This window comes from Colossoma macropomum, unplaced genomic scaffold (genome assembly GCF_904425465.1).
Source record: "Colossoma macropomum unplaced genomic scaffold, Colossoma_macropomum, whole genome shotgun sequence".
NCBI classification, from domain to species: domain Eukaryota; kingdom Metazoa; phylum Chordata; class Actinopteri; order Characiformes; family Serrasalmidae; genus Colossoma; species Colossoma macropomum.
Window position 1 is genome coordinate 4,258,493 of NW_023494803.1, and position 14,915 is coordinate 4,273,407.

General features: G+C 41.6%; 1 protein-coding gene across 3 annotated transcripts in view; it reads right to left on the reverse strand.

Annotated features, from left to right (window-relative positions):
• ltbp1 (latent transforming growth factor beta binding protein 1) overlaps window positions 1-14,915 on the reverse strand; it is a 229,208-nt gene that overhangs the window by 86,349 nt on the left and 127,944 nt on the right. For all 3 annotated transcript variants that reach the window (XM_036592702.1, XM_036592701.1, XM_036592703.1), the window contains one exon: window positions 9,195-9,317. In XM_036592702.1, the coding sequence (XP_036448595.1) occupies window positions 9,195-9,317 (123 nt within the window). The remainder of the gene's footprint in view (window positions 1-9,194; window positions 9,318-14,915) is intronic.

Genomic DNA, 14,915 nt, shown 5'->3' on the forward strand with positions numbered 1-14,915 from the left:
GAGGAAGGGGAGTTAGGGAATGGGAGAGGGAGGTAAGAAGAGAGAAAATGAAGGAGGGAGGAAATGAGGAGTGTGGGGAAGGAAAGGGAGGAAAGAAGGGAGTAGGGAGAGAGGAAATAAGGGTAAGGAGGGAGTAAATGAGGTAGGGAAAGGAAGGGGTATGTAAGGACATAGGGAACAAGGGAGGTAAACGAGGGAAGGAGGAAACAAGGGTGTTAGGGAAGGAAGGAGAACAAGGGAGAGAGGGAATGAGGAAATGAATTAGGGAGGGAGGGAAAAGGGAATGAAGGTGAGGCGAGAGGTGAGAGAATGAAGAAGAGAATGAGGGAAGGAGGGAGGGAGGAAACCAGGTAAGGAGGGAGGAAATGAGGCCAGGATGGGAAGAGGTAGGTAGGGACATAGGGAGGAGGTAAACAAGGGAATAAGAAAACAAGTGTGTTAGGGAAGGAAGGAGGACGAGGGAAGAAGGGAGGGAAGGAATGAGGAAATAAGGTAGGGAGGGAGGAATCAGAGGGGATGGAATGAAGAAGCGAGGCAGGAAGTCAGAAAATGAGGAAGGGAACGAGGGAGGGAGGGTGGTGAGAAAGAAAGGAGAGAGCGAGGAGAAAATGAGAGTTAGATGGAGGAAAAAAGTGAGTTTAGAGAGGGAGGAAATCAGGTAAGGAGGGAGGAAATGAGGCCAGGAAATGGAGAGGTAGGAAAGGCAACAATGGAGGTAAACAAGGGAAGGAGAAAACAAGGGTGTTACAGAAGGAAGGAGGATGAGGGAAGGAGGGAGGGAATGATGAAATGAGTTAGGGAGGGAGGAAATGAGGGAGGATGGAATGAAGAAGTGAGTTAAGAAGTGAGGAAGGGAATGAGGGAGGGAGGGTGGTGACAAGAAAGGAGAAGCAATGGCAGAAGGAGGGAACAAGGGACGGAGGGAATAAGGGACGAGGGAAGAAGGAAAGAAAGGAGGGAGGGAAACAGAGGTAGAGGACAAGGGAAGGAAGGAACAGAGAGAGATAAATAGGGTGGACAGTGAGAAAGAGAGAGGGTTTGAGGGAGGGAGGTAAGAGGGGAGGATTTGAGGGAGGGAGGTAGGAGGGGAGGGTTTGAGGGAGGGAGGGAGGTAGGAGGGGAGGGTTTGAGGGAGGGGGTGCCCGGCAGGTGACACGAACATGGAGGAAAAAGAGAGAGAGTAAAGGAATTCCCTTCACCATGTGTCCCAGTGTCTGAAAGCAGCAGTGCAGTACCACAACTAACATTGATGCTAAGACTACAGTACATCTACTGTGAGCTACAGTAATCTACACAACATTTCACCATAATATGCAAGAACAACATGGAGAGCTGTCAGTCCCAGGTGAAGCAAGTGAGCACGGAAAGGTGTCGACTGTGTGACCACATTCACGGACTCCTAGAAGAAAACTTGATGCACAAACACTACAGGCGCAATGCAAAGCCATCAGCAAGACTAGCAAAGCAGAGTTCCAGTAAACATGCATGCATAACACGCAAAGACACACAGAGAAAATAATAAGACAAAGCACAAACGCACAGTTTTATTGAGACAAAAATGTCACATCAAAGCCAGTGAGTTATAATACTGATACAACATGAGTATTAGAATACTGACATATCACTGTTGTAGGATAAAAAACCTCGTATCTCCAAAACAGTAACTTTACAGGAGAAGGAAAAAACTTACTTTACTTTTAATGTAAGTCAATGGAACCAGACTTTTTTCCAAGTCATTTTGGGTCATTTCTTTTAGCCTATTCACTATGAAATTTACATACAATGTAAAGGGCAACAGGTATTTTCAAATTATGTCAAAAACTGAAAAACGTCAAAAATGGAGATACGAGGTTTTCCTCCGACAACAGCGATATGCTCACCAGCTACTTCAGAAACCCCTCCCTCATAGCTCCACCTTGCTTGTGCACGGTTAGGGACTGTTTCCCATCTGTTAGCCATTCTCTGGTCTTTCATCAGTGGTCAGTTTCTGGCCACAGAGCTACTCTGAACCCAAACTGACCAATGATGAATGAAGCAGATGGCAGATGAGTTACAGTCTGTAACTGTACACCTATATAGTGAATCTATAAGGCAGGTGGAGCTCATAAAGTGAGTAGGGGTTTCTAATGAAACGGACAGTGAGTGTATAATATCAGGGTCAGTAATAGATTAGCTGCAAAAGGCCAAAAAAGTGCCCAGTTTCAGCCAAAAACGCGTTTAAACTCATACTCAAGCAACCCATGGGTCAATGTTATCAAACAGCAGAGAGCAGAATAGCTGATCTGAGCTCAGATATGGCCATTTAAACCTGAACGACAACCTGTAGAACAAGCAGGGCCGACCTCACTCCAAAATACATGTGTGTCCATATGTATTCAATGAGGTATAATAGCTTTCCTTAATCTCAATCCTGGGAGTTTTCACAGAGTAGGATTTCTCAGTTAGCTAGATACTTGCAGTAAAAGTCAATCCTGCCCTGAAGAGGCCAAGAACGTTCCTACATTTGGCTTAAGGAGCAATTCGGATGACCTTATGATGCCTTGCCTCTCTGCTCTCCTTCAGCATTAGCAGATTAGCTAGCATTAACTAATGAAAATGTGGCTAGCGTAGCACTAGCATTACAAGATAAGTTATTAACTGGACAAAAGAGATATGTTAGCTATTTACAATGATAAAAAATAAACTAGCTTGCCACAATTATTAGATAGAAGAAAAAAGGGGTGCCTAACCAACAATATCAGGTTAGCCAACATTATCTAATTAAAATGATTGCAGCTGGACTTGGACGAACACTGCAGGCTAAGCTACCAATAGCATAATAACAGAAATAAGTTAGCTACAATCAATAGAAATAAGCTGGCTAGCCAATATTATTAGCTAGAACAACAAAACTGGTCCCTAACCAGCAGGTTAGCTAACATTAGCTAATGAAAATATGGGTGTAGCTAGACTATGACTATCATTGCCAGCTAAGTTACAAGAATGCAGCAAAAAACAAGCAGGTTAGCTAACATTAACCAATGAAAATAAGTTTCAGACTCTGTTCACATATATCCCAGACATTTTTAAATTTATTTATTTTATTTATTTATTTTTAAATGTACATATTTTTTTTTCTCTTTTGGACTCCCGAACTCACAAAAACTTCATTTTCGGTGACTGAAGACTGAATCTTTTGAAAACTGCTTTTCTCCAGTTTGGAGATTTCTAAAAACTCCATTTTCATGTACAAATAAGGATGGGCAATATGGCAATATTTCATTTTTTTTTGATAAATTAAGTCACAATATGACTTTTTTGAGCATCGTTAATACTGTCGGTACTTTCCATTTTAAGTAAATGGAAAATTATATATATATTCATGTGTGTGTATATATATATATATATATATATATATATATATATATATATAACAGTACCCCAAAAAAAGACATTTCTCTTGTTTTTATTTTATTTATGATAATTTATAATGACCATGTCTCATATGTCCATGTCTGTTACATATTTCTGTGATTTCATTGCGGTTGCCTCGTCTTTCCAGCTTATTGAGAAATCCTGCTTTGGGAAAGACACCCCGAAGGGTTCCTGTCCCAAATCAACAAATTTGTACATTATATGAGTCATGGAGGGAAAACACTGACGTGTGCTTTACTGTGCAGCACTGGGAGTGGAGAATATCGGCCCATAACTCTAACCAGGGTGGGACATGTATCCTTGCCGGCCAAGCGGCAGCGGGCATGCGTTTATTCGAGCCAGGCAACGAGTTTCAAACAAACGTGCAGACCAGTAAAGGTGCTTCGGTGTGATCTCTCAAACTGACTGCTCTGAACAGATTACCGGTAGAAAAATGCATCTTTTTCTTAATATCATCTGAATCATCTGCTAGTGTAGTTATTAATAAGAGAAAATATGCTACGTCAAAGCTTAGATTTACAGTTCAAGTGACAATTTGGTGAAGAATTGTCTCTTCATCTTAAATGCAGTCGGACTGACAAGACATTTTTGGTGTCTAGAGTTTGCTTCTTTAACTTCTTACTATGAGGCTAATGTAGCTCTCACATTCAAACCCAGTACATTATTGGCAACCTTTTACTGACGGTGTTTGGACTTTGCATCAGCCATGCCTCGTCATTGTGAGGCAGTAGCAGCAGCTTATGCAGAGCAGCAGTTTGTTTAGCTTCTCTGGAGAGGTATGCCACTAGAATCATGTATAAAATACACTACCGTGACATGTTTCACTCATAAAAACTGAAAACTCGTCTGTGAAACAATAGGAGTACATACTTCAACATTCACGGTAATGTGCTTCTGTTCACACGAGCCCTCGTGGTGATTTCCACAAGGCCATGTGTCTCATTTCTCATTTCGGTGTTCAGTAGTGCACTCCTTCTATTTACCCTTACTGCAGCCTTTGGTAAGGGCCACATCGATGTGGACTAGAGCTTGAAATGTTTGTCCGAACCTGACCAAACCCGACACAAGCGTGACAGCATCTCTCGCAGCTCGCCTCCCACTCAGAACAGATTTGACCCTGCATTTCTACCTGCAATTTTTTCCTCTCACTACTTTCATTACCTTAAATCGTTTTTTAATCTGGCATGCTGGAATCACCCACCCAGCACTGAGGTTCATGAGGCCTGCACTCATAAGAAAACAGGACATAAACAGGGCATTGGTTCAAGAAAGTAGAGTTTAGTCCAGCTGAATGGATGTTTAATTTGTTTGGCCAAAAATATTGTGGTCAGTATGTTCTATGTAGTATGTTGGGTAACACTTTCTATGAATGTTACCTTTGTAAGCATCTATAAACACAGTATAACATGTTATAATGCATTCATAAGGCATCATAAACATGGCTATAAATGTTTATAAAAATGCATTACACGTTACAGCCATGTTTATTATGCATTATGAATTGTTAACATAATGCATTATAAGTACTGTTCATAACAAATTATAAGAGCTCGTAAGTTCTAAGTAAAGTGAAGCGTACTGTACTAAAGCCTCCTCCAGTGTTCAGAGTGAGGCTTCAAGTTGAAGTATGTTCTGAAGGATTTACTGAAACACTAAAACATTCACAGTAAAGCACATTACAGGCTTCAAATGTCAGAGTTTAAACTAGGGCTGCATCAGTGTTTTACCCAGTGTGGGAAAGTCAATGTACACCACCGTTAGCTTGGCACTAACTTAACACTGCATATGCAATAGAATGCTAGCAGAAATTAGCCTTACTGTACAGTAGTGTAGTGGTGTTGCACAGTGTGAAGGGTTCTAGCGCTTGATGTTAGAACCAGTGAGGGAACAAATTACAATGACAACACTTTGCTATCTCGCCTCTCCCTCTCCAGGCCTTCACTCCACAGTGACTTGTACTTATACTGTTTTGTGTCTGTCCTGTTATCCGGTGTCGACCAGAGGAGGATGGGTTCCTCTCGAGGTTTCTTCCTCCTGTTGAGGGAGTTTTTCCTTGCCACTGTCGCCAAGGCTTGCTCACTGGGGGACCCGGATTCTCTGTAAAGCTGCTTTGTGACAACATCTGTTGTAAAAGGCGCTATATAAATAAATTTGACTTGACTTGACTTGGTTGTGATGTCATAGGGGGTTCGGAGAGGGGCTGATGGGTACTTGGTTTGCTGCGATGTAATGTAACATTTAAAGTGAGAGCGCTGGTTAAGAAAAGCACATTGTAGCAGTAATTCTAGGCTGGACAGCCTGTTGGGAGCATCTGAATATTCAGGACTGAAGCCCTGAAGATGAAGCTCTAACAGCTCCAGCGCTGGGAAATAAAATATTGGAAATCCTGTAAATAAACTTCGTATTTGTCTTTGCACTCTCCAAGCTGGGGCTGACTTCTTTGGCACTGACAGTATAACATGTTATTAACACTTATAATGCATTATATTAACAAATCATAATGTATAATAAACATGGCGATAAAGTGTAATTCTGTGTTATTCATTTTAATAAATATTTATAACCATGTTTATAATGCCTTATGAATGCATTATAACATGTTATGAATGTGTTTATAGATGCTTACAAACGTGACATTCATAGAAAGTGTTACCATATGTTGTATGTGCAGAAACAGCGTTTTAAGATCAGGTCAGTGTCAGACTCAAAACACGATGCCATATGTCAATTTGGGCTTGGACAAAAAAGTTTGTGGGCTGTGTTTGAGTTCGGACCAAAATTTCAGGCTCATTAAAGGTGTAATATGGACTCAGTAGCGCCTCTTACTCAAAATTCTTTGAGATGCAGGCAACAGAGTGGATGGGTTTGATTACAGTGGTCTGATCAACACGGTAGACAAGATGTGAATTCGAATATTGTGAAAAATGTGTTTATTAATCAACTTTGTCACTGAGGTGCAGTCGGCCTGTAATCTATGTAATGTATATTGAGCTACTGTGGCTAAGCTAAATTAGTTCATTTAAAAAAACAGTATGATCGATAACGTAATTTCACTGTTTATGGCACATGTACAGCCTGTGCGATGCACAAGTCTGTCCCAAATCCATTCTTTCAAGTGCCCTTGAGGTTTTTTGTCCTCCAAGTAGAAGTGGGTGGTATGGACAAAATTTATATTGAAGTATAATTAAAATTTCTGGTGCTTTCGGTACGTATATCGCAGAATAGAAAAATATCTTCAACTGAAAACGTTTTAGAGGCTTAAGTAAACGTTTTTATAGGTTGTAGGTGACATGATTCTGGTATGTCCCTTCACTTTTTAGTGAAGTGAATCTGAGATATTATTATTAAAATAACTTGCTTTCCAAGAGTGCGGTGCTAAATGTTGTTTCATTTATTGATTTCTACAAGGCTGAATTTGCCTTCATATTCTGCAGATGTTTTGTTCGACTTTTCCATTCCACCTTAAGTGGATCAGCAGTTACATTCTGGCGCCTGTACAGGTTTACAGAATTTAAACTTAATTTTGGGCAGCTGATTGATCTATTACATTAAATTTCATTTATCCATTCTCGAATTATGGTTATTTTGTCACTACATGGTAAAAGGCACTATCCTGTCAGGTTTAATTTGATGGTTTAGGTGATGGTGGGCCATTTCAGGTCAGTTTCATTCCACTTCAAATGATGCTGCATCATTTAAGGTGGAATGGGAATTTTAAATAAGAAGGCAACATTAGCTTCATAGAATTCCTCAGCTCATTTTTCTCATATGCGCGTCCCATATAGTCATGCTTCTGACTGTCAGACACTGCTGGAATTTGGAAAATATTACAGTCATTCCCGTTATCAGTACCAGCTGCTCCTCAGCTCGTTTTGCGCACAAGGCCCAGTGTCATCTGATGCAGCTGACTGAGTCAGGCAGCTTCTGAAGCAATACTAGAGGAAGGATGGCAATTGGTCTGGTGTCCATGTTAGGTTAAGGCTAACCCTAAAAGACCAGCCATTTCTTTAAAGTAAAAGATCATCTGTGAAAGGGGCACAACTGCCTCAAAGCATGTTGTTAAGTAAGTTAAGTAATCTCAAATAGAGTTGCTGACACCGTGTGACATACTTACATAGCTAAAAACCCCAAGAGACCAGCTGTTCCTTTATGTCTGTTGCCTCGGAAACAAAGCAAACTACTTCACTAGACAGCGAGAGCGAGAACATTAGCGTGGCTTGCACTGTTTGTATGTTGCTTTATCTGTGTTTACTTGCCTGAAATTTGTCCATACCTTTGTAAAGGTAAGGGCAAAGGGTAAAAGTAGCAAACTTTAGACACCAAACAAATCTTAGATAAACAGAGTAAAGAAAAACTGTGCAAATTGGCTTTTTCAAATAACTGTCGCTTGAAGTTGACTCGGTTGTGTTTCGCTGGACAGGTGTTAAAAAAGCCATCCCTACACGCTGCATCTCCAGACATACAGGCCCAGAAAAAGCTGAGGAGAAAGAAGAGAGAATGTTTCTTTTCATCCTCGTCAGAACAAAAGGTCACGACAGCCCGTTCCAAAACTGTCATCTGGCACTTCCAAAACACTCTTCAGCGGCGATATAACATCTGCTGCGTTTAATATTCATCAGAGAGACACAGAGAGCGTACTCAGGTTACTGCCGTGCGAATGAGTGTTGGTGCGGGGAGCGGGCGTCTCTGTGACTGCTCTGTGATACAGGATTTGATTCTCACACAGAAGATTCCTGTACTCAGATGATTCACACTGCTGCACCACAATCATCTGTTAGCATTTGAAGGCTCTTCCAGCTCCAAAGCATCAGCTCAATATCACAGTTTCTTCAACACTCTCAAACATGATGAAGAGAGAGAAGGAGAGAGATGCTCTCGCTACGAAACTTACTGTACACATGTACATGGCAGGTATGTGTATATATGAGCTCTCTAACAGTGTAGTAATGATTTATTTATCAGGACAGTCATATGTTTGCAAGCATGGACGTTTCACAAGGACAACAGTGAGTGTACAAACAGATCTGACCAGCAGACTGAAAACAGACAGGGAAGGAGAAAGGTAGAGAGAAGAGAAGAGAAGAGAAGAGAAGAGAAGAGAAGTGAAGAGAAGGAATGTGAAGATGGAAGAAGAGAACAGAAGAGATGTAAAGAGAAGGAATGTGAGAAGAGAAGAGAAGAGAAGAGAAGTGAAGAGAAGAGAAGTGAAGAGAAGAAAAGGAATGTGAAGATGGAAGAAGAGAACAGAAGAGATGTAAAGAGAAGGAATGTGAGAAGAGAAGAGAAGAGAAGAGAAGAGAAGGAATGTGAAGATGGAAGAAGAGAACAGAAGAGATGTAAAGAGAAGGAATGTGAGAAGAGAAGAGAAGAGAAGAGAAGAGAAGTGAAGAGAAGAGAAGGAATGTGAAGATGGAAGAAGAGAACAGAAGAGATGTAAAGAGAAGGAATGTGAGAAGAGAAGAGAAGAGAAGAGAAGAGAAGAGAAGAGAAGAGAAGAGAAGAGAAGGAATGTGAAGATGGAAGAAGAGAACAGAAGAGATGTAAAGAGAGGGAATGTGAGAAGAGAAGTGAAGAGAAGTGAAGAGAAGAGAAGGAATGTGAAGATGGAAGAAGAGAACAGAAGAGATGTAAAGAGAAGGAATGTGAGAAGAGAAGAGAAGAGAAGAGAAGAGAAAGAATGAAAAGAAGAGAATGAATGTGGAGAAGAGAAGAGAAGGAATATGAAGAGAAGAGAAGAGAAGAGAAGAGAAGAGAAGAGAAGAGAAGAGAAGAGAACTCACGGTAGCAGGTGGTCAGTGTGGCGTCCGGTATAAAGCCAGGCTTACACAAGCACCTGTAGCTGCCCACAGTGTTGATGCAGTTCCCATTAGGACAAACTCCCTGCAGCTGGCACTCATTGATGTCTGGAAGAGAGAACACAGACGGCAGCAGTGGTTACACGTGTCTACTGAACCTATTAAGGGATCAGGCTCATCTGAAAGCATCTGATAGACTGTCCCAATGAGGAATTTAATAGAGAGAACAGTTTGTGCACTCTTTGTGTGAATATTCACAGGGCTGTTCCCTTCTGGAACATGCTGTCAGCTCAGGTCAGAATCAGCAGCTAGTGGAAGCTAAACGTGAGCTCTGGACTCTCTAAACAGCCTGTCTAAAAAATGTGTCCTTCCACAACAGATACATCAACAGGCTGGCTGTATTTTACTGTGGCTTACACTTGAAATTTGCCTTAGCTGGTCATCCTTGAACCATGAAAGGGGCAGATTTTGCTGCTTTTTTGAGTAGTATGGCATTAGAATTGTGTACAAAATGGATATTTTACTCACAAAACCTGAAAAGTTAAACATTTTACTTTCCTAGCTGTCGTAAAGACATCACTATTTTTTCTTGGTAATGTATCGGATTCTGTTCACACTTGACCTTCACAGTAATTTTGCTGTTTCTGGTCCATGTTGGGATGATTTCACCATGTAATTCCTGCAGATTTTTCAAGTGCACTTTGCTATGCTGAGAACCTCCCGTTCTACCACATCCCAAAGGTGTTCTATTGGATTCAGATCCAGTACCTGGGAAGGCCACCGAACACAGAACTCACTGTCATGCACAGGAAACCAGTCTGAGACGACTTTTGCTTTGTGACATCATTATCATAGATAGTGGCCATGAAGGGCTGCAAATGGTCAGCAACAACACTCAAAGGCTCAAAATGTGCCAAAAAAACATTCCCATTACACCACCTCCACCAGCCTGGACTGTTGACACAAGGCAGGCCATGGGTTCATGCTAGTGGCACTAAATTCTGACCCTTCCATCTGTGTGCCTCAGCAGAAACAGAGATTCATCAGACCAGTTCTGGTGAGTCTGAGCCCACTGCAGCATCAGCTTTCCGTTCTTGGCTGACAGAAGTGGAACCTGATGCAGTCCTCTGCTGTTGTAGCCCTTCCACCTCAAAGTTGGATGTGTTGTGCATCCTGCTCTTCTGTTCACTACAGTTCAAACATATTCTATGTTTATTCTTTGTACTGTCTCTGCTAAGCGACTGGTGTGCAGTGGCCCAGCACGAAGTGGCCTTCAGAAGCTGACAAGAAGACCTAGCAAGCAGGTCTGATAGTCAACCTTTTTCTCAGGTTTTGGCATCTTCACTGTAAACTTGACAATAAACTTTTGTTATGAATTTAGGCTGGGCAACTTTACAGTTTATCTAGGGGGAGTGTAAAGGCCAATTTATAGTCCAGGTGACAAACGTTGCTCGACAAAAATGTATGTAAAAGAGACAAAATTTGTGTCTGCTAGGGTGTCGCAGATCTTGTCTCGTACATCAAAAAATCTGAGAGGGACACAGACGCTGTCGCACACTCTGATTGGACAGAAACTCGAAGTTCTATGCTCTGGATGGTGCAGGCTGTGTTTAACGTCTCGCTGCTCCTCTGCTTTCAGAAACAGAACAGGTTGCCAACTATTCAGAACTAGGATCAATACAGATTTTATGATTATTTGTTTTCATTTTCAAACATTTTTCAGAGACTGCAATTACTTTAAGAAGCAGTCCAAGCAGAAAACGCCCCCCGTGACAGTGTAATTTCTCCCCACACTGCATTTTCAGACTAACCGGCATTTTTGGGAAAACCAAGAATCTGGCAACCCTGCCTGACAGAGAAAGAGCTCACGAGTGAAATGCAACAAGTGCGGAAAAGTAGTGTTTCTGGTTGCCTTAGCGACCCTGGGCTTAAAATCCTACTGTTAATGCAGTTTGACTGTAGCAGCTGTTTTCAGACTGTTCTGTGTGGTTTTACTACTGTTTAATTAGCTGCATCGTCATATACAAGTTTTCATAGAAACTACAGATGATGTTCTATTCTGATGTTGTGTCGCTGGCGCAGGACTATGAAAGCCTACAGCGCTGCGACATCTGTCGACTACAGTATTATTTGTCGAGTGACACCTGTCGCCTAGACTATAAATTGGCCTTATTGTTGAACATGATGAAAGAGTAGGAAAGTAGACGATCGCTTCATGTAAGGGCATTCGTTTTGTCAAAAAAATCACATTTTATCACTGGACCCCAAGTTCAGTTTGGTCCTTTTCTCTTATGGGAGCTTCAGGAACCTTAATTCAAACCCTGGATGCAACACTAACCAACACACATACACCCACACTTGAGTGAGGCCACTGGGTTCAGGCTGACGTTATCCTCTGCTGTTCCTGTTGCGCTGTTCGGAGTGTGAGGACTTGTGTTGGAATGACACACTCGCACACACACCCCTCCTATCTAACACCACGCTAATGTGTTCCTGATGAGAGACACACACCAGCGCTGCAGGGGCACGGACACACACACTGTTCCAGCTGCTTCAACATCTGCAGCCCAGCTCCTCATGACACACCCACCCCAGCTGTCAATCAAACCTCTGACAGTGTAATGAGCCATAAAACACCTCAGAGCAGAGAGAGAGAAGAAAGAATGAGAGAGAGAGGGAGGAGAGACAGAGGAAAGAGAAAGAGTGCTAGAATGAGAGAGAGAGCGGACAGAGAGACAGAGAGAGAGAGAAGAGGGGGAGAGAGGAGAGAGAATGAGACAAAGAAAGAGAGAGGGAGAGAGAGGGAGGGGGAGAGAGAGGAGAGAGAGAGAGAGAGAAGAAAAAGAGTGACAGAGTAAAAGACAGAGCGAGAGAGAGAGAAAAGAGAAAGAGTGATAGACAGAGTGAGAGAATGAGAAAGAGAGAGAGAGAAAAGAGAAAGAGAATGAGTGATAGAGTGAGAGAATGAGAGAGAGAGTGAGAGAAAAAACACAAGAGAGGGAGGGAGAGAGGGGGGAAGAGAGAGAGAGTGAGAGAGAGAGAGAGGGGAAAGAGAGGGAGGAGAGATAGACAAAGGGGGAGGAGAAATAGGAAAGAGAGAAAGTAACATATATATATATATATATATATATATATAGAGAGAGAGAGAGAGAGAGAGGGAGAGAGAGAGAGAGAGAGAGGAGAGGGAGAGAGAGCGAGAGGGGAAAGAGTGACAGAGAGAGAGAGATACTATACTCTATGTGAGGAGATGATGTCAATTCTAACAAAGTGATGAGTGAGTGAGAAGGTTTCACGTCTTGCTCATAACATGAATCACTGTGTAAGAGGCATGCCTTTCTAAATGTGGAGCACTGGCAACACCTGTGTGTGTGTGTGTGTGTGTGTGTGTGTGTGTGTGTGTGTGTCACACAAAGTGCTGTGGTTTACAGCCACACTCCATTTCTCCAGGCCTGTAAGAAAAAAAAACACTACATAGCCAGTTAACAGAGAACATTCCCAGAACTTTGGCTAAAACAACACAAAAATTCCCTGAATGTTAGGAACAAAAACTCTTAAAGCAAAATTAATTCAATGTTCTAAAAACACTTCATTCTAGAAGCACTTCATTCTTGCTTCAACTTCATTTACAAGAACAGTTTAACGATGTACGAGCGTTTATTCGGAATTACTTAAGTTGGAAGAACATCCCCCTGAAAGTTAACCTCACTTGTGATGATAGTTTAACACACAGAAACAACTGGAACATTTGGAATGTTCTAGGAGAGAATGTTCCAAAGAATGTTACCTCAACCTCGTTTGTAATGACAGTTTAACTTCTAGGGACGTTTGGAACATTCGGAACGTTCTGAGAACATTGTAAGTGTCCACATTTCTCAAATTCCAGAATGCTAGAAAGTTACAAAGAACGTTCCTGAGAGTGTTACAGGCTGCATTTACACTGCTCCACGCGTCGAGGCACCGCAACGTATCCCATTCGTTTTCAATGGAAAGCGTCGGTTCCGCCAGGCATAGTGCATGATGGATCCGGCGTGAAGAGTCTGGGGCATGTGGTGCTGCAAAAAGTTGAGCCGAGCTGAACTTTATGCAGATTAATCCGGCCAACGCAATGCATCTATCCAATCAGAAGATAGCTGGTGTTTGCGTGATAAGTGTTCACAATGCAATGTCTAAAACATTCGCTCTGTATTCAAATGTTCTGGTGGAGGAAAAGCTCCAAACAATTTTAAACCCCAACATTTTAAAATATATGACACAGGGAACGTCTTTGAAGAGGGGGAGTGCGTTCATGTCTGCTGACACGCCGGAACAGTGTAAATGCAGCAATAGCCTCGAGAGGCTTTGAGTTACTGCGATTTTATCATGGGAAAGGTGTTCTTAGATCTTAAAACTCCCTTACCTGTGACAAAATCACAGTAATGCACGGCCACAAGTGGCTTATTGCTTTTGCAAAACGGCAGCCAACACAAAAGCTGATAAAACACACAATTTTTCAGTTGTCATATATTGTTATTATTATAATACAGTTATAAAGTTATTATTAATAATAAAAGACACAAACAAGTATTCCACCAAGAAACGTAGCTCCTTTAGAGTACGGTATTGTTGCCAAGCAACCATGTACCGCTGAATGAGGAGAACGTTTAGTCGCCCACTGCTGTTTGTTGCAGTCATTTCATGGATTTTTTAACTTTTTGTCTTATAAGAATGAACATATGATATCAGCACTGTTTAACGCAAAAACCTTCACTTTACAAGTACTATTCGGTCACCAAATTACCACTGGGAGTCTTATTTAGCACCAATCCAGCGGCGCCCTCTTCTCGCGCTGGGGCTAAATCTCAAAAGGCTCCCTGCTCCCTACATAGTGCACTACACAGGAATTTAAATACTGGATTCTGCAGCCCAACAGAGCAAAATACAGCTAAAAAATAGTCATTTGGGATTGTTATACTGCCGTTTTACATGAATTATACCGTAAATACTTCAGTTTTCAGCCCCTCAGGTTAAGCACAAAACGGATTCTTAATTCATCAGTACACTCTGTGGTTCCTGCGAGCAGCATTACAGCCAAAGATTATTCCATTAACAGCGCGAGGGTTTCTCATGCCGTGGCGCAGTGATACAGAGTTCGGTTGCTCTGAGGCGGTCATGAGTATACAGTGGATTTTACAACGTCTTTGAATGCAGCTCATCCAATCAGATTTTAGGACCGGAACTATCCGTTTTATAATGACAATTTAACGCTACCTAACCTAACATTACCTATCATAACATTTAACATTACCTCGACATCATTTGCAGTGACATCTGGACAGTTATAACGTTCTGAGAATATTGTAAATGTCCACTTTTCTCAGTTTTCCAGAATGCAAGAATATTAAAAAGAACATTCCTGAGAATGTTACCTCAACGTCATTTGCAATGACAATTTAACATTACCTAACTTAACACTACCCAACATTTAACGTTACCTCAAACTCATTTGCAAATATGTTTGCTCTGGGTTCATTTCCTAAAAACGTTTTCTCGTGTTTCCAGAATGCTAGAAAGTTAGGAACGTTTCCAAAAATTTAACCTCAACCTCATTTTCAGTGACAACTGGACATTCTTGGAATGTTTATTTGAGAAGTGATGGCTATGAATGTTGCTTCACACTGCATTTTAATCTGTGCTGTCATTAGAAGTATAAGGTCTGCAATGTGGGTG